Here is a 19,643-nt window from a genome sequence, read left to right on the forward strand (position 1 = left end):
ATATGCCCTCACTTATACCGTGTTGCTCATGCAACTTACTGATAAGGTACCTGATGCGATTGGCAATCTGATCATCAAATCGTTTCATCACAGGAAAATTGACAGGTGTGAGCTCCATGAGACTGTAGCTACAATCACCTTCCCACTCTCCATTGCGTCAGCATTGACGCGGCCGCCTATCAAAAACGGCTTGCAGTCTGGAGAGCCGTCCACATAAGTACAACTTTAGCTTGTTTTCCCAGAGGCACTCTCTCGAACCTTGCTGCACGAACCAAGGGCAGTTCACCTCCTTGACCAGATCCGTAGTGTTGAGAGCGACATGTCTCAACCAACTTCGGTTCCCAAGCTGCTCCTCCACCATGCGGTGGAAAGCCGGGACAAGGTGGCCTTCTTGGGCCCAGGCTGGTCCATTGTATGTCTTTCCGAAGCGTGTCCCTTTTGCTGAGATGTTTCTCGTAGTCGTTTGACATGACTGACTCCATATTCTCCTTGTAGACCTACAGTGACCTTGAAAAGCGAACGCGGCTTGTGGCAGCTCATCTGGCGCGGGCCGGTATAGGACGAGGAGATTTCGTAGCCATTGTGCTAGGGAGATGCTTGGAGGCGGTGGAGTCTGTGTTGGCAATCATGAGAGCCGGCGCCGTGAGCGTTCCCCTAGATCCGCGTTCACCACCAGCAGACCTGGCCAGGGTTTTGGAGCACAGCGGAGCCCGCGCAATCATAACTGATGATCGGCACTTGGCTACGGTGTCCGCCGCAGCCGTCAAAGGATCCTTGATTATCATAAGCACTACGAATGCTCAGGTGGATGTCATAGAAAGCCTCAAGACGGAGCGGTACCAAGACTGGGTTGAAGATGATGGATACTCGACGTCGGATGTCCACCTGGACAGCCTAGGCGATGAGGAGGAGGCCTTTCTGCACTACACTTCTGGAACAACCAGCCTACCCAAGGGAGTCTTGTCGAGTCAAAAGAGCGCACTGTGGAACGTTGAAAAGGTCACTTCAGTGTTTGAGTTTTCCTCTGAGGACCGCTTCTTCTGGCCACTCCCCTTGTTTCACATTCTCGGCCACTCCTTATGTATACTGGCCACCGTGGCCAAGGGTGCCAGCGCCTATCTTTCGGACCCTGACCAGTTGCTGTTGGATAACCTCTTGGTCAAGGATGTTGAAGACACGACCTTCATTGCAGGTGCCCCGGCCACGTTTCACGAGCTTGTCGAAGCCAAGGCGGCATCGTCGTCGACTCTGAGTTTGCCCAAATTGAGGGCATGTATGAGCGCAGGTGCTGCGGCATCTGTTTCTCTGTGTGATCAGGTCCATGAGCTGTTCGGAGTGTCGCTTCTCAACAACTACGGATGCACAGAGACTTGCGGCGCCATTGCCATTAGCCGGCCTGGCCATGTCTATCGGCAACATGGGAGTGTTACCCCACTCCCCGACTGGGAGATTCAGCTGATGGATCAAGATGGGAAGCAAGTCCGCGAAGGCGAGCAAGGCGAGCTCTGGGTGCGCGGTCCCGGCCTGATGCTGGGTTACTACAAAGAAACTCAGTCGCCATTCACTGAAGATGCTTGGTTTCCCACTGGTGATACAGGAATTCTCACCACTTCGGATGTCGGAAAAGAGCTCAGCCTCGTGGGTCGGAAAAAGGAGTTGATCATCCGGGGAGGAGAAAACATACAGCCAGCTGAGTTGGAACAAGTCTTGCTCCAGCACCCTGGCGTGGCAGACGTTGCTGTTTCTGGCATTCTACACGGATTGCTTGGCGAGACGCCTGCCGCGTTCATTGTCAAGGAGACTCCAGACCTTGACCTTGACCTTTCCTCCCTGATCGCCACGTGCAGAGAAGCTTTGCCAGACTACAAGGTGCCTACAGGTAAGTGACGGGCGCCGTTTCTTTCACTGATCTAGATTTATTGCTGACTCAATCCTCGACAGCATTTTACGAAATCGACGCTGTGCCTCGGACCCTTTTAGGCAAGCCCAAGCGGTTGGCCGTAGCGTCTTACACGAGCAAACCACTCACGGTTCGCTCCAGGTTACAAACAAGAGCCGCCGTCGAGGCATTGGTTCTTGCAGAAACGGCCGGGGCCTGCGGTGTGCAAGCCGAGCCCGGGGAGAAGGAATCGGACCCGGATTGGCTTCGCAAATACGCCGACGAGTCCTTTTCCCATCTCGGCCTGACCTCCATGGCCGGTGTCGTCCTGCGAGACCGACTGGCCAACCTCACCGGCTTGGTTGATCTGCCCAACACCCTCGTCTTTGACTACTCTACTCCAGCGGCTGTGCGCGACTACCTATTCAACAGGCTCAGGGAGCAGGAATCGCCGCTCCCATCCAAGTCAGCACCTGCACTGAGCTTGCCCAGCAAGGCTGAGCCCATTGCCATTATCTCAATGGCCTGTAGATATCCTGGAGGAATCTCTTCGCCAGAGGACTTGTGGCAACTCGTTTCCGACGAGATAGACGCAACTACTGACTTTCCGAGTGATCGTGGCTGGGATATCGATAGTCTGTATAGTACCGACCCGACGGAACCTTTCACCTCGACCACGAAGCGCGGCGGTTTCCTGCCCGACTTTGCCGACTTTGATGCCGGTCTATTTGGCATGGCACCTCGAGAAGCCCTGGCTACGGATCCCCAGCAACGTTTACTACTGGAAACGACGTGGGAACTAGCCGAACGAGGAGGCATTGCCCCGTTGTCGCTCAAAGGCACCCAGACTGGTTGCTTCATTGGCACGCTGTATGATGATTACGAAGCAAACGGCTTTGGCAACGCTGGTAACGTACCCTCCTTCGTACAAAGGTATGAAGAATGAATATCTACTGACGAAAAACTTCTCCTTTTGACAGAATTGGAAGCTCATCTTGGTCTTGGATCCTCCGGCAGTGTCATGTCCGGTCGCATTTCCTACTACTTTGTGAGTGCTTTCCAATCGCATATTTCATTGCAGGAAAATCTCCTAGACGCTTTGCGGCACGATTGAATTCAATAGACTGATTAATCCCTTTTGGCAGGGTCTCCACGGTCCGTCAATAGTCATATCAACCGGTTGTTCGTCCTCGCTCTGCGCCGTCCATTCAGCAGCCCAAGCTCTCAGGAACGAAGAGTGCACACTCGCCATTGCAGGTGGAATCACGTGCATGGCTTCGCCCAGGCCATTCACCATGTTTAGCAAGCGACGAGGTCTCTCGGCCGATGGGCGATGCCGAACGTACTCGAGCGACGCCGCCGGCACCGGTTGGTCCGAGGGCGTAGGTCTCATCATGCTCGAAAAGCTCTCAGACGCCCAGCGCAACGGACATCGCGTACTGGGCGTGATTCGGGGCTCCGCCGTCAACTCGGACGGCACGTCCAACGGTCTGACGGCCCCGAGCGGACCTGCGCAGCAAATGTGTATCCAGAGCGCGCTGTCCCAAGCGGCGCTGTCGCCTACCGACATTGATGTTCTCGAAGGTCACGGGACTGCCACGCCCTTGGGTGATCCCATCGAGGTACAGGCCGTGATCAACACCTACGGCAATGGGTCTGGCAATGATCCCCGCGCGAATCCATTGCTGATTGGTTCAATCAAGTCCAATATTGGCCACACCCAGGCCGCAGCCGCCGTGGCTGGAATCATCAAGATGGTCAAGTCCATTCATCATGGTGTTGCCCCAGCATCCTTGCACATCCGCGAACCTTCACGACACATTGATTGGGATGGGTGTGGTGTTGAGCCACTTAGCAAGGCCAAGCAGTGGCCATCTGTGGACAGGGCGAGACGTGCAGCCGTGTCATCATTGTAAGTTCTCAAGATAATGATTCGATTACTGGTGAAATAGAGCTGACGGTTTTGAATTAGTGGTATTGGAGGCACAAACGCAGTATGTGCCTTCTCACAACCTCCCTTAATTCAAACCTTTAAAGATTGAAAAAGTTACTGACTCGTGGGAATAACAGCACATCATTTTGGAACAGCCTGATTCTATTGAACAGAATGGCGTCTCGACGCCAAAGAATCACACAATTGCTTTTCCATGGATCATTTCTGGCGCCGACGAAAATGCTCTGCGCGCGCAAGCCCAGTCACTTCTGGCGGCCTGGCGCAAGTCCCTCAGTCATGAGAGCCCGTCCGACATTGCATTCTCCCTTGCAACCGCGAGATCTTCTCTCAAATATAGGGCCGTGGTGACGTACACCGCCGGAGGCGACTTGAACGATCAGATTGAAACGGCACTTACGGCTCTCGCTGAAGATGAATCCCATCCCGACGTCGTGACAGGACACACCAACACCACTGGCAACAAGCCGCGTCTGGCTTGTCTATTCTCGGGACAGGGTAGTCGGATGCCCGATCCCAGCGCCATCGAGGAGCTTTCTACCGTTTTCCCCATCTTCTCCCGCGCATTCAAGGAGGCCTGCGAGGAAGTCAATCAGTACCTCGAATGTCCGCTTGAACGTGCTTTGAGTGACAGTAGCCTCCTGGACCGAACTGACTTTGCGCAGCCCGCCTTGTTTGTCTTTGAGGTGGCAATGTACCGCCTGCTCGAGTCCTTCGATGTGATTCCCGACGTGGTGTCTGGACATTCTCTAGGAGAAATCGCAGCAGCTCACATTTCTGGAGCTCTGACTCTCCGCGACGCTGCCATCATCGTTACCACCCGTTCCAGATTAATGGCTGCTCTAGATGCCAATGGCGGCATGGTGAGCATTGCGGCTCCTGAGCAAGAAGTCGCCGAAGAGCTGTCACGCCTGGGCAGCACGGCAATCATTGCAGTTGTCAACTCTGAAAAATCGGTTGTGGTATCCGGTACTCGAGAGGCCATAACCGCTGTTGCAGACAGATTTACAGAGCTAGGACGAAGAACGACTATTCTGCGCAATGTCAACCACGGCTTCCACTCGCCAATGATGAACGGTATTCTGGGAGACCTTGAAGAAGCTCTGGCGTCGTCCATTGGAAGTGGAACATCCTCCAAGATTCCGCTCGTGTCCACCGTCACGGGCAAGCTCGCCGAAGCGGCCCAGCTGACCTCTCCCCAATACTGGACACGCCACGTCAGCGAGCCAGTTCGCTTCGCAGACTCCGTCAACGAGCTTCGCTCAAACGAACGTGTCTCGGTGTTTATTGAAGTCGGTCCCTCTGCAGTCCTCTCTCCCCATGTCCCGGGTACTGTCGCCACATATGGCACAGTCGGCAAGCTACTGAACACGCTGGGTCAAATCTGGGCGCGCGGCGTGCCCGTCAACTGGCAGGCCGTATTCGGTGGCGTAGGTGCGCATCTCGTCGACTTGCCCGTCTATGCCTTCCAGAGGCGCAAGTATTGGCTACCATATAGAACCCTGTTGCCAGCAGAATCTGTGGGGGCGTCTGGCGCCTCCTCACCGGGTCGCACTTCAGACATTGGTACTTCTACATTGAACCATGGAGTGCTCTACCGGACTACATCCATTGCGGGGACAAACGACATCATCTGTGCCGGTTTCGTCTCCGCAAGCAAGCAGCCCTGGCTGCGCGACCATATTATTAGTGGTCAGAGCCTTGTTCCTGCCACAGCCTTTGCCGAGCTGGCTTTGCGGGCTGGTCGCGAATGTGCCGATCCCTCTGGATCTGAGCAGGTGATTCTCGATGAGCTCATCATTCTCGCACCCCTAGCCTTGTCTCTAGAGGAAGATGACGAGGAACAAGAATTTGAGGTACAAGTCGTGATCAAGGAGTTGGAAGACGAAGAGAGCACTATCCGACGAAGCATTGACGTTTATTCACGTCTTCATGCTGTCTCAACCCAACCCGACTGGGTACAGCATGCCACGGGTACCCTGAAGTTGATTTCGTTGCCACCACCCGAAAAGGATGTATTTACCAATGGCACACACGACGTAGAGAACTCCGAGGTGGATGTTTCCAAAGCATATGCCATGCTAGAAGACTTTGGCATCAGCTATGGACCAGCCTTCCAAGGCGTCCGCGGTGGTTGGCGTCAGCACGACAACGAGCTCTTGGTACAGATCAACCCGCCTCAGGACCAGGACTCCAAGGCGGGCTTCGTCCTCCACCCAGCCCTTCTCGATGCTGCTTTGCACGCTCCCATCCTCGCAGCACCTGAAAAGGTTTCTAGTGGCCAGATTCGACTGCCATTCTCCTTCAAGGGCATACAAGTCTTTGAGGCTGCCACCAGCACCTCTGGGCCAGTTTTGGCCCGCATTCGCGATTTGGATGATGAGCGCTTTTCCGTGACCATCACGAACAAGGCAACAGGCGCAGCAGTGGCAGAGATTTCTGAAGTCATGCTGCGCGCAGTCCAGCCTCCCGTTGTCGAAGGAGATTTATACCGACTCAAGTGGACCGAGTTGAAGGCAGCTCAGACAACAAAGCCAAACCTTGTCGATGACATCTTCACCGTTCAAGCTCCCCGCAACGTAGATGCCGCCGATATTCCCAAGGCTGTTCATAATGCCGTCTCGGAAGCACTCCGTGCTATACAACAGTGGAGGACCAAAAAGGCGAATTCTTCCGACAAAATTCGTCTCATCTTTGTCACTGAACAGGCGTCGCTGCACCCTGACGTCAATGTTATCGATGCCGCCGTCTGGGGCTTTGTGCGGTCTGCGCAGACAGAGTTTGGTGGGGAGAATATCATTCTGATAGATCTCGACGGGTCGGCAGAGTCACAGGAGGCTCTTCCATCCGCCTTTGATTGTGGACAAGAAGTTGTTGCTCTGCAAGATGGCAAGATCATGGTTCCCACGCTCAGCAAAGAACCCCCGGTTCCAAGCACCTCGACAACTCTCGATGTCAGTGGTACAGTTCTAATCACCGGAGGTACAGGAGGTCTGGGTGCCATACTCAGTAGACACCTTGTGCAAACCTGCGGGGCAAGAAATCTGCTTTTGACAAGTAGGTCGGGCATCAAGGCTGCCGGAGCGACTGAGTTGCTTGACGAGCTAAGCGCTCAAGACGCAACGGTTGTGCGTATCGAGTCGTGCGATATTAGTGATCGCGCTCAGTTGGCCACGCTACTTGAAGGCAATCACGGACATCCACCCATAACTGCCATCATCCACTGCGCCGGCGTGGTGGATGATGGAGTCTTGACCTCGCTAACTCCAGAACGGATTTCCCGTGTCTTGCAAGCAAAGGTTGATGCTGCTTGGAATCTGCACCAGCTGGCGCCAGAGACAACACGTACTTTTGTCCTCTACTCATCCTTTGTCGGCATTGTTGGAAACGAAGGCCAAGCCGCATACACGGCGGGCAATGCCTTCCTCAATGCTTTGGCCCGCATGCGCGTTGCTCAGGGACTCCCCGCAGTGTCGCTGGCTTGGGGCCCTTGGGCCAATGATGTCGGCATGGCTGCCGGGGATAAATTGGTGATTCCCAATCTTCGCATCGCCAGCGCTCAACCGGTCGTGGATCAGCAAGGACTGCATCTGTTTGACCGCGCACTACAGACTTCAGAGCCTGTTCTTGTGCCACTATTGCTACGCGGACCCTTCCCCATGGTGCCATCCGCCGCTGCGGTGACCAAGTCCAAGAAGGCTACCGCCAAGGGCAAGGCAAAGACGGGCGCTGCATGGCGCAAGAAGCTTGCAGCAGTCTCTCCAGAGAGTCGCTCCGATACTCTTCTGGGTCTGGTGCGAGACGAAATTGCCGCGGTGCTTGGATATCAGGGCCAGGAGCTGCCAGACGGGCCACTGTCCGACCTTGGTTTCGACTCGTTTACCTCGGTCACGGTCAGCAACAGGATGAGAGTGCTGACGGGTTTCCGTGACCTTCCAGTGACCCTGGCACTCGACTACGATACACCTCAGGCACTGGTGCAGTACCTGCTGGATCGAATCAATGCTGAACCAGAAACCGAAATCGAGTTGGACCAAGACGTTGCCGAGGAAGAGACAGTTTCTGGAACAAACGGTCACCAGAATGGCCATCAAAATGGCACCCAGAATGGCCATTCCAACGGACATGCCAACGGCGCGTCCACCAATGGCGATGCTACTGATGGCATTGACCCCGAAGAGTTCCGAGGGCTTTCCACACTTCACCGGCGCCTCTGCCGACTCGAGCAGTACACTGCCGCGGCAGACCTGCTGGCCTCTGCCGCACTGGCAATGCCAACATTCCCCAGCAATGGCCGCAAACTGTTGGATTATGTGGCGGATCCTCATCGCCTGGCGACTGGTCCCGAAGTCTCGCCTGGCAACGACGCGCCCCTGCCCGTAGTCTTTATTGCCCCCTTCTTCCCACGCATCAAGATTGGAGGAATCTCGCTCAGTGTGTACAGTGCTGTAGCAGCTTCTCTGAATGGAAAGAGGGACGTGTTTGAGCTCCCACACCCCGAGGGACAATATGTTCCCGAGGACCTTGACACACTGGCCGAGCTACATGTCAGTACCATCGAGCAACAGTTTGGCGATAGGCCAGGCATCATTTTGGCAGGTTACTCTGCCGGCGGCACGGTCGCGTACGCCGTGGCCTCCAAGCTGGCCCAGGCCGGCAAACACCCCCGTCTGGCGGGCTTTGTCTTGGTAGACACATACCTGACCATGACGGGACGGGGCGATCCAGACTGGCTCAACGCCTTGCCGGCCGAGGCGCTCGTGTCGCGTCTCGGAGGACCGGACAGCACAGGGGAGAGTCTGGTGGGAGATTTGGATCTGGCATTGGCCAAGGTGGGCGGGTACTTTAGAACTCTGCGAGACTGGGACCAAGAGCTTTATCCCCTACCCGATGCACTGTCGACTCTCTTTGTGCGAGCTCTAGATCCGTCGGAGAAGATGCCCAAGAACGCGGATATATGGCGTCCAAGATGGCAACGGGCGAATCACACGGTTGAGGTGCCTGGAAGTCATTTGGCCCTTCTTGACAAGCGCTATGCTCCGGCAATTGCTGTTGAAATTGAACATTGGGCAAAGGAGCAGTTGGGGGTTTGAAGGCCTCTTCATAGATGATGATAGACGTAGATGGAGTGGGATTAGAATCGTTCTTCTTTTCTTTTTCTTCAATTTCTTTATGATTAGAATAGCTTTGATCGCACAATAGGAACCGATACATGTCTATATCCAACATCATGATCGTCGATAGTCTAGCGAGCTGTATCATGCAAACATCCAGGCACTGTGCCCTATAAAGGATGAGGGATATACTATGATTTGGTATGAGGCACAGCCTACGTCTACCGATATACAGGACATGTGCGGCATTCACAACTCAGCATGGGAGACCGTAGAAAGAAAAAGGAAGAGATGGGGATGCGACTTGCAGTAGTCACCTGTCCTCATGTCCATTGAGTCTAACAACAATTGCGGGTGATCCACGGCTCTTACTCGCCAACGCTAAGCATTCAGTTGATGCGCGCCATTAGGAAGTCTCCCGAAGTCTCCACACAAGCCACCGAATGCCCGCCGGCTCTTCCGACTATAGTCAAGCCGACCCGGAGTTCAGCCTGTAGTATGCCGAGATGGAACCGGCGGATACCTCACGAGGACATCATAAGTCTTTGTCTTTTATATGTCTTGCCCTCCCTTCTTTTGATTTGTTAGCATGCATTTCTTTTCTTCCATATTGATCGATTCCCAGGCTTGTCGGAATTAGCACGAATTTGCAGATTCTCTCAACAAAAGAGTGCAACAGCCGGCGAAATAGCAAAATGGTGTACCAAAAGCTTGCCGCAGCCAATCCATCCCTTCCACACCTGAAAAAGAGCGAAAATGGCATCCAGCTCATTGTCAAGGGCAAGCCCTTTCTCATGCTCTCGGGAGAGCTTCACAACTCCTCCCTGAGCTCGGCCAAGTTCATGTCCGAGGTGTGGCCGGCCATGAAGGCGCAATCCATCAATACGCTCGTGGGCTCCGTCTCGTGGGAAATGATCGAGCCAGAGGAGGGCAAATTCGACTTTTCGGAACTGGACAAGGTCCTCGAGGGCGCCCGCCAGCATTCCATGCATCTGGTGCTCCTGTGGTTTGGTACCTACAAGAATGGCATCTCCACCTACGTGCCCGGCTGGGTAAAGAAAGATGCGAAGCGCTTCCCCAGAGTGCACGTCTTGGAAGCGGGCGGCGTCAAGCGTACGGTGGAGATGGTATCCCCATTGTCCGAGGAAGGCTGCACGGCAGACTCGAAAGCCCTGGCCGCGCTCATGGGCCACCTCAAGAAAGTTGATTCAGAGGACAACACGGTGCTCATGGTGCAAGTCGAAAACGAGACTGGCCTCCTGGGCGACTCGAGGGATCGCTCTCGAATGGCTGAAGAAGCGTTCAAGCAGCCAGTCCCGAAAGACCTCTTGAAATACTTGACCACGACGGAATTACATCCTCGATTCAAGGAGCGATTTGCAGACAAGCTCGCCGCAGTCAAGGACATTGAAAACGGATCCTACTCATGGCAAGACATTTTCGGTGCCGGCATCCCAGCCAATGAAGCCTTCATGGCCCACCACATTTCGACATACGTCGGCAAGGTCGCGGCCGCCGCCAAGGCCGTCTACGACATCCCCCTGTACGCCAACACGTGGCTCAACTTTGACGACCCCTCGGCCCTCGACCTGACGGACGTCCCCGTCGTCGTGGGCGGCGGCGCCGAGGCCGGCATCTACCCGTCGGGCGGCCCTTGTCCGCACGTGCAGGACATTTGGCGCCACAACGCGCCCGCGCTCGATTTCCTGGCCCCCGACTTGTATTTTCACGGCTACGAGGGCGTGTGCCGGGACTACACGGCCCACGACGATAACCCGCTCTTCATTCCCGAGCAGCGCCGTGACGAGAGCGGTGCCCGTCGGGTCTGGCTCGCCTACGCCACGTATGGCGCCTTGGGCACCTGTCCCTTTGGCATCGATACGGGCGCCGAGATCGTGGGCCGCGAGTACAAGCTGCTAGACCAGACCAAGGATTACCTACTCAACAGCCGCCCCGAGCAGCGCATGGGTTTCTTCTTTGACGAGCTCCCGGCTTCGGGCCCACCCAAGGGCCAAGAGAAATGGACCAAAGTCTTTGGCGATGTCGAGGTCATTATTGAGAGGGCCTTTGTATTTGGCAAGGCGGGCCCCGGTGCCGGCATGGTGATTCAGCTCGGAGATGCCAAGTCTGCACGCTTTCTAGTCGTTGGTCGAGGCTTCAATATTCATTTCAAGAGTCGGGTCAAGGGCGCAACTTTTACGGGTATACTAGACGCACGCGAGAAAGAGTACGATGCCGAGACAAATTCTTTCAATACCCTGCGTGTCTTTAATGGTGATGAGACAAGGAGCGGTGAGTTTCTCATCATGCCCAACGATGACCCCGATTATGGTGGGTTCCCAATCGCAGTGACTATTCCAGCTCGGACGTGTATTGCAGAGGTAGAAGCTTACTGGTTGTGCGAGGACGAGGCGGACCTCTAGGGCAAGGCAGATATAGCAATGGTGATCTGGTCGTGATGAACAATGTAAACAATCAATTATATACTGCCCAGATATGTCCCACAAAAGTGAATAGAACTCCCTGATATCCAAAATGTAATCGCGCTTGTATCTAGAGTCCATAGACGCAAAATATCATACTCCATGGCTAAAAGAAAAGGCCAGTATTATGCTATGGACATGCGCCATATCCACTTTTTTCGTTAACCGTCTTGATGCTGTCGCCGAGAATGCATTATATTATGTAATTTTTCCCATGAAAAAAACCGTTGACTCGGGTCCCAGTCAGGAAAGGGGGTAAACTTGCAAGAGCCTCCATGCTTCTTACAATTGACCAGATAGCAGAGCTTCGGTAGCTATTGCATAGTTAGTTTTCAAGATCTCATGAAACACACAGTTTAAACGTACCATTGTTGATGTATGCCCTTCTCGATTCGAGAGGAACATTGAAGCGTCTCTCGAGCTCTTGCTTAATGCCCTTCTTGGTGACGGTCATCAAGTCAGCTGTGCGCAGAATCTCACGAATCTCGGCCAACAAAGCATCGTCACTTGGCACGCCGGCCAGGTTGGACATTTCCATCTCTTGTGGGTTGTTGAAGAATTGCGAACCACCATATTGACTCATACGGTTGCCCATCATCTCAGACGGCGCAAGCGACATGCGAGACATGTGCCCAGCACCCGCCATGTTGTAGGGAGGAATGAGACCGTGCGTCGAGCCATTGCGACTACCAGCGTAGAACTCCGTGACAGCAGCACCTTGCTTGGTGGCGTAGCTGTAGCCCGAGACCTCGGAGCGGGTGTCGTCGTGGGCAGTCTGGGCGTCCCAGAGCTCGGCCTGGTATTCCTCCCACTTCTTGCGAGGGATGGAGGCTGGGTCGAATTTGCCTTCGTCTGTGACAACAACCTTCTTGCCTCTTTCGCCAGCAACGACACGTGTGTTACCCCAGTTAAAGTCGTCCATGTGCCAAAAGGCGTACAGCGGCAGACCAAAGGAAAAGACGGGAATGGCAAGGATGTACAGAATCATCCATCCAATCATTTCCCACTTTCGGCGGAAGATGAAGATTAGGGCTTGGAGACCATAAATGGCACCCAGCATGATAAAAGCAGTCAGCGGAATCACAGTTGACTTGGTAGCCACCTCAACGATGAGATATACAATGTAGGCAACCGTAACAGGCTGGACAACAGTGGACATGAGATCGACGAAAACGATGAAACGCATACTAAAGCAGCAGAAACCACAGAGCTGAGCCATGGGCATAAGCTCCATCAGATTGTGCACCGTAGAGTTGATCCATCGTCGACGTTGAGAAAGGAAGACTTGCCAAGTGTCGGGCGCAATAGTCCAGGCGTGGGCTCGGCTGATGTACTTTGTCTTGAACTTGCTGTGGAACTTGAGGAGAAGCGTGGTCAGGTATCGATCCTCACCCAGGTGGAGCAAGTTCTTCATGTGCAGAGTATCGACACGGATTGTGGCGTAGTTTTCGACAACGTCCTTGCTCACAAAGAGAGGCTTTCCGGTCTCGGCGGCACGAATACGGTACATGGAGAAACAACCAGGCAAACAAGTGACACTACCAAACAAGCTTTCAAAGGCCTTGGCAAGGTTGTGTGAGATGAAGTATTCGTACACCTGAATCATCGTAATGTATGATGCCTTGGCGTTGGTCAGGGCGGTTTCACCACAGCAGGCAATCAATCTCGTATCATCCAGGAAGGCGGCGACAAAGCGAGTTGCGGAGTCGGGTGCGACAACGGTATCAGCGTCGATTTGCAGCATAAACTCATAGAATGTCGGGTTGACGCCGATAATGTTTCGGATCTGGTGATAAATCTCGAGCTCCAGAGGACTCATAGCCAGATTATAGTGGACGCGGTTGAGGAAACGCATGATGATCATCTGCGAGTCACGCTTGCCACGGTTTCCAGGACGCGAAACCTCGGATGGCTTTCCGACCTTGACAACGACGAGGAAAGGCACAATGTGACCTTGGACTTCGTACAAGCCAGAGTAGACCTTGCCCATGTTATGCTGCTTGAGACCTTCACCGAGCGATTCGAAGCTGAGAGGTTCTGGGTCGACAGTCTCCGAAACGCCCAAAATGTCGAGAACAATGCGAGGCGTGGGTCGATCGTTACCTTGACCAATAATCATACCATCACAGACAATGACGAGCAGCTTTCGCTTGTCATCATAGTGCATGCGTGCGGCGGAGTCAATGGCACGACGAAGCGAATCTTCATCTTCTGTATAAGCCGGGATCTGACACATGATGAACTTGTCTAGGTTCTCTGGCATATTTTTGCCACCAAAGTGCAGAGCAGCAAAGAACTTGAAACCAATGATACAGCATAGAATGATAGAGATGGCCAAAACCAGGTACTCGGCAAACTGACAGCGAGCTGAATTTCTGGTATCAACGTCTCCAACATAGAACAGATTGTCTAAACAAAGCTGTTGGCGTTTGCGCTCGTCCGTTTGAAGATCCAGTGAGTCCCAAAGCTTGGTAACATCTGTGCCCGACTTCAATTGGAAGAGAGTAACCACGAGATCGTCCATGAAATCTAGCAGAGATGAATCACTCGAGGCATTTACACCCTTTGGAGTCTGGAGGCTGACACTGCCGCGTATATAGTCTGTCATATCGTAGACACGGCCATTTAGCATTGCAATGTAATTGCTCTTGCCCGCCAAAGTTGAGACGTATTCGGCAGAATAGCCAATGTTGCCCTTTTTGTAACTGGCCTTGAGCTCGACCATCTTCTCGTAGAACCAGTCAGGTTGGTAGAGATCTGTGTTGTAGCGGAAGTCGTGGTATTGTGCGTAATAGTTCGTGCTATTGCCGAAACTGACCGATGGATCGACCGAGCCAGTGGTTCCTTGACACAAGGCTGAGATCTGAACCGGGAACAGGTCACTGGCATCCGAGCCGGCGTACTGAGTAATGGTTTTCTCAGTAATGTACGGTGGATAATGCGAGGGGAGATATGCCTCAAGATCAAAGACCTGGCCGCGGATAGCGATGTAGGAGCCATCCGACCCAGACTTGCCATTGTAAGACGACAATTCTTCTGTGCTGAAGACATACTGCTTGGGACAGATAAGCATAGGGAAGATGATAATGAAAAAGACTGCCACCAAACAACTGAACCAGATGATAATGTTAATGGCAAGCTTCTCCCTCCAAGCCATGCGGACATCCTTTCGGGGCATGCCGCACCATCGAATGAGGAAATCTGGGATGAACCACGTTAGGAGATAGGTGGTAAACACCCAGCGCTTTCGGCTTGGACTATCCCTGAATTCTTCGACTTCAACGAGGGACTTTTCATTGCCACGCTCCGCCATTTGCTCTCTGGTGTCCAGGTTTTTAAACATATCACCAGCTCCGAAAGCCGAGACTCCAGCGTCAGAGCGAGCATCGCTGTCACCGCCAAAGTAGCCACTTCTCTCCTTGCTGTGCAGAAGAGGCGTGTTTCCAGAGTGGAAGAGTCGCTCCTTGGAGGCACCAAATGCGCCAGGCGAAGGAGTCTGGCCATCACCGGCGTCCGAGGGGTATCGGCCGGATGCTGAGTGACCCTCGAGCTGGGCAACTTCCATCCAGCATCTTTCACTGAGGAACACGCCAGTGGATCCGATTTGGACTTCGTTGCTGGGCCATTGTCTGTCATGTACCACCATTTCGACCTTTTCCCGTTCACTGCCGACCAGAATGGTGTCGGCATCAGCAAGGCCCAGGAACTCGCCAAAGGGAAGGAACAGACTGAAGTCGGCAGATCGAAGACGCTGGCTAATCTCGGCTATTCCAAAGGTCTGCACCTGGGTCCGAACGCACTTGCTGTCGAATTGGTTCGCAATTCGTCGATCGTTTGGCTTGAGACAGAATACGAAATATGCGTTCGTGTTTGGCGCTGAAAGAGATTGCTTCACATTGTCCACGGAGGCTAGGAACTGTCCAGAGGCGCCCTGCTCGGATGGGCGGCTGCTCTTCTTTGAATCAGAACCTCTGCCCTCATGCCGGGATTCAGCGTCACTGCCAAAATCGTCCACCGAGCTCTGCCTCATGCGGTTCGCGCGACCGGCCCTTCCTCCCTTGCGAGACATGACACTCGGCTGTCTCATGGGCTTGGAGCTCACAGATGCCTGCATGACGGTGGACTTTTCCTTGGGGTGCATGACAGTCTGGAGAGCTTCCTGGCCAAACAGACGGACGACAAAGTCATTCTTGCTGGAGTTTACCAGGTTCATCAGATCACCAGAGATGACCTCGCCATTCTCTTCGACGAGTCCCTTGATAGGGTATTCGACTTCACCGGCAAAGTGCCTAACTGTAAAGGAAGCGGCTGTGTTCTCCGTGAAAAAGTTGCTACCTGGAAGCTTGGCCTGAGCAGAACCCACCAGAATGGCAGGGTTCTTGCCATCGAATCGCTTGCGGCAACTCTCGAGGAACTGGAGATCAGTGCGATGCCGTCTGGTCTGGTCATCCAAGATGCTCAACAATCCATTGCCAGGTTTCAAGAGACACTTGACAGCATCTGAATTGTCGAAATAGCTCGTCGCTGCGACAGAGACTTCCTCAGTGTCAAGCAAGTCTGCCTTGCGATCGAAAAAGTTCTGCAAAGTAAAGTTGTACAGGGATTCCACGGCGGCATTGTTCAAGAGCTGGTCAAGAGCATTACCAGTCGAGGATTGCTGGGAGAAGCCAGGGAAGTCCACAATAGAAATGGTGTTGGAGATGGACTCTTCAGGAGCACAAATCTTCTGGTTAATGGTCTCAATGACATAGGCAACCAACAAAGAGTAGAGTGTGCGGGCAAGTTCGTCTGCATTTGCACGAGCTCCCTTGGGGTCAAGCATGACCGTCACTCTCTCGCGGTGAATCATCTTGGTCTTGTAGCCCATGGTGCTTTGCAGGTCGGCCGAGCTTACTCCCAAGAAGGCGGCAATTATTCCCAAAACATCCTTGTTCTTGGCACCAGTTATTGTCTGGCCACCCTCGTGGGAGAAACCACCACTATCGTCGGCCGTCGGGGTGGTATCTGAGGTTGTCTCGAATTCAAGTTGTCCAATGTGCAGGATACACGCAAGAATCTGGCAGATTTCGGCAATTTCACTTCGGGGAAACTCAAGCTTTCGCAGAGCATTCTTGAAGAGCTGAAAACCCTCAGCATCGTTGATGCCAACTTTGAGCTGCGTGGGGTGACCCAAGTACTTCCATCGCCTCTGGCCGGCAGCATCGCGAGGTGTATCGATACCAAGATGCGACTTTTCCGCATCACTCGTTCCAGCCAGCAAGTAGTAGAGCACATGGAAGTTTCTCTCTCCTGTTGGAACCTCGGCGATTCTACTTCTTTCCAGACGGTGGTCCAACAGCTTAGCACCAATCAAAAGGGGATTGGTCGTTGATGCTGTATCGTATTGCAGCTCGTAGAACAGACCCGACTTGGAAGCGGTATGTGTCGTTGCTGTCTTGGTCGTCGTGAGGGTATCAAAGACGTAGGCAGCGAGGGAAGCCTTTGCGGACAGCGGCGTCGAGGATTTGTTGAGAAGAGCAGTCAAGAGATGGCTTCGAATCGTCGTCTTTCCGGAGCCCGATTCACCACTGAAAACAAAAAGTTAGAACACCGACCAACAAGAACATATTTATACAATCTCTGGACCCTGTCCGTGACTTACAGGAAAACGATGGCCTGGTTCTCAGACCTGTGTCCGAGCCGAATGTACGACCTGTCGGCCATGTCTTCGGCGCCGGCCATGGCGCTGCCCTCTTTGCCGCCATCAACACCCTTGGTCGACGATGTATAGGTGTTTAAAGACACCAGTGCGTGCGAAGAAAGCCGAGCAGTCGGAATTGACACATGAAAGCGGCTGGCGAGATGTGCCGTGATGTGAGTGTCAGACTGAAGATGTGCCGGCAGCGAAGGCAACGAGGGCTGCGTGTGGGCTCCTCCGCCGGATCCCAGTGGGATGTTGAGGGCCATGATGGCTAAACCGCCAGAGATGGCGCTTCCCAGAGACCCTTTTGCCAGTCAATGGAGGAAAACAAAGGCGTCTTGAAAGGCGAGATTCCGACTAAATGGTGCGTGGGAAGTGCAAGACTCTCTATGAGACTCCCCTGAGTAGCTGCAAAACGGCGGCTAGATGGGGTGTAAGTCGGTGCTGAGCGAGTGTATGCAGAGTATCGAAGGATTAAGGTTGCTACTACAGAACGAATGTGTGTGTATAGTCGACAACAGATATGAAGAGAAGAAACAAGAAGAATAACGACTGTGAGAAGATCACCGTCCACAACGCTGCTTTTCCCGAATGACCAAATTGCTTTCCAACACGGACAGATAGGATTCTGGAAGCAAGCTGTGCATGTTCGAGGCGTGCTGACTCTCAGCCAAGGTAATGTTTTCTTCGGGCGCAGTGCAGTGCTTTGCTGCTTCTGTCTGATCTGAGGATGGGACGGCCGGCGCAACAGACCTGAAGCGCAGGCGGGTCGCAGGATACGATGTACCTCGTCTTGATTGCCACTAATGTACGACGCTACCTTACCTAGCAGGTACCCAGCTCATGTACATCAATACTGGGCATACCATATGGGCAATGGGCTGCAACACTGATGGCCCTGAGCGCTGGGATCCCCGAATTAGTGGACTGTCCACTATCCCTCCGGTGAATCAATCAATCTTTGAGAAATTGAGATTGGTCTCCATGATCTGTTTTTCCGATACATAATATCTGTTCTGGCCGCTCGAAATCCTAACGGGACCAGCCTGATCAACATCAATCCATTATCCAATCGAGCGGAACCAAGATCTAGCATCTCGGTGGGAAAGCGGACGAGAGAATGGAAAACTGAAAAAATTCCAATCCTATTTTTACGTACAATTGTTTACATTGTCACCCAGCAGGCGGGTCTCGCCGTTGGCTGCAAGTACTATGCATGTATGATTCTAGTGCGCTCAGTAGGTACTTCCTCCTGGATCCAGTGTGCAGATGGTACCAAAGGTAAATGTAGGCAGTAGGTAGGTACCTGACTAGGACCTCGCACCCAGACTACCACCAGACCTCTCCGTATTGATCCCTAAAAAAGAAACTCGAGAACCGCTAGTAAAGACCGATTGGTCTCGGCCCCTTGTCCTAAGGCAGGTAGTTCAACCCAGTTTGTAGTGGCCAGCGACGTAGTACGGCGCGCCTGTCAGGGGGAAGGTCACAATAATTACACAGTAGGCATTCGGTAAATTTTTCCTTTTGGCTAGTACTAATTGAATCTTCAATTTGACCATTTCTGGGCTTCTTCAATATTCCGCTGATGGAATCAATAATAATATTAAAATTCGTCAGTGAGGCACAGTCTAATTGTCGATATCACTCTGTTTTAAGAGTGAGCAGCAGTTGATTGGGTTTCTCGTTGCGCATACACAATATTGTTCATACATATAGCAAATGCCAATGCATGCACAGTTGGTAGGTAGACATTTACATCATTGATGCTACGAAAAAGCAAGGCAGCCAAGCAGTCAATTCGGACTTTGGCGAGTCGAGCACATGCGATGCACGCGCTGCTCTCGGCCGGCTGCAATTGCGGCGACTGCAACCAGCCCTATCACGTTCACATTTTGGTTGGTTGATTGCATAGGGGCTGGTGCTACTGACTGATCTCTGCTCAGCTTTCCGCCAGCGGGCAACGAGAGAATCCGGCGTTGGACGAGTGTTGTCAGCTTACACGACTGACAAGTCCTGTTGATGATGAGCTGGCAAGGCTGGTCAGCGTGCAAAGCTACCTACCTATGACTCTGCTACTTGACCATGCTTTTTGATATTGTCATCAATTCGTCTCTCCGACGGTCTTGATGGTAGGTTTTGCATACGACAAGGGAACGTGACATTGATGAGGAGCTGACCTTTTTTTTTTTCCTCACCTCTGACCCTTGGCGCGAATAGCGTGGCGGAGCAGCGGGTGTATCAGACGTTCAGTCAGCGGGTATCGATCATTACGATTTTTTTTTTCCCCCTAGACGCCTTTTCCCATCTAGTTGGGCGCCGCAAATCTATTCTGGCTAAGAACACTGGCGGCCGATGAGACAGTTGAACACCATCAAGTAAAGAGGCTGTACCGGCTCGTGTACATACGGCTTCAGCCATTCATCGATTGTGGTTTAATAAACGGTACATGTGTAAGAATATTATACGGAAGGAATCAAGAATGTGTGCTCAAATTGAATGCTGCCGCTGCTCCACGCGTCGTCCATCCACGAGCACA

General features: G+C 53.1%; 3 protein-coding genes across 3 annotated transcripts; 2 read left to right on the forward strand and 1 right to left on the reverse strand.

Moving 5' to 3' along the window:
• Positions 1-319: 319 nt before the first annotated feature.
• Positions 320-8,923, forward strand: PFICI_04360 (uncharacterized protein; the record flags this gene model as incomplete). The annotated part of the gene is made up of 7 exons (XM_007832941.1): positions 320-412; positions 496-1,879; positions 1,942-2,787; positions 2,860-2,927; positions 3,025-3,791; positions 3,852-3,873; positions 3,950-8,923. The coding sequence occupies 7 exons, from the start codon at positions 320-322 to the stop codon at positions 8,921-8,923; spliced, it is 8,154 nt and encodes a 2,717-aa protein (XP_007831132.1).
• A 716-nt stretch (positions 8,924-9,639) lies between these two features.
• Positions 9,640-11,367, forward strand: PFICI_04361 (uncharacterized protein; the record flags this gene model as incomplete). The annotated part of the gene is made up of 1 exon (XM_007832942.1): positions 9,640-11,367. One exon carries the CDS (start codon positions 9,640-9,642, stop codon positions 11,365-11,367), a length of 1,728 nt encoding a protein of 575 aa, XP_007831133.1.
• Positions 11,368-11,709: 342 nt separating this feature from the next.
• On the reverse strand, positions 11,710-17,373 carry PFICI_04362 (uncharacterized protein; the record flags this gene model as incomplete). The annotated part of the gene is made up of 3 exons (XM_007832943.1): positions 11,710-11,741; positions 11,794-16,994; positions 17,069-17,373. The coding sequence occupies 3 exons, from the start codon at positions 17,371-17,373 to the stop codon at positions 11,710-11,712; spliced, it is 5,538 nt and encodes a 1,845-aa protein (XP_007831134.1).
• Positions 17,374-19,643: the final 2,270 nt, after the last annotated feature.

The sequence above is a fragment of the Pestalotiopsis fici genome, assembly GCF_000516985.1.
Source record: "Pestalotiopsis fici W106-1 unplaced genomic scaffold PFICI_Scf_3, whole genome shotgun sequence".
Taxonomy (NCBI): domain Eukaryota; kingdom Fungi; phylum Ascomycota; class Sordariomycetes; order Amphisphaeriales; family Sporocadaceae; genus Pestalotiopsis; species Pestalotiopsis fici.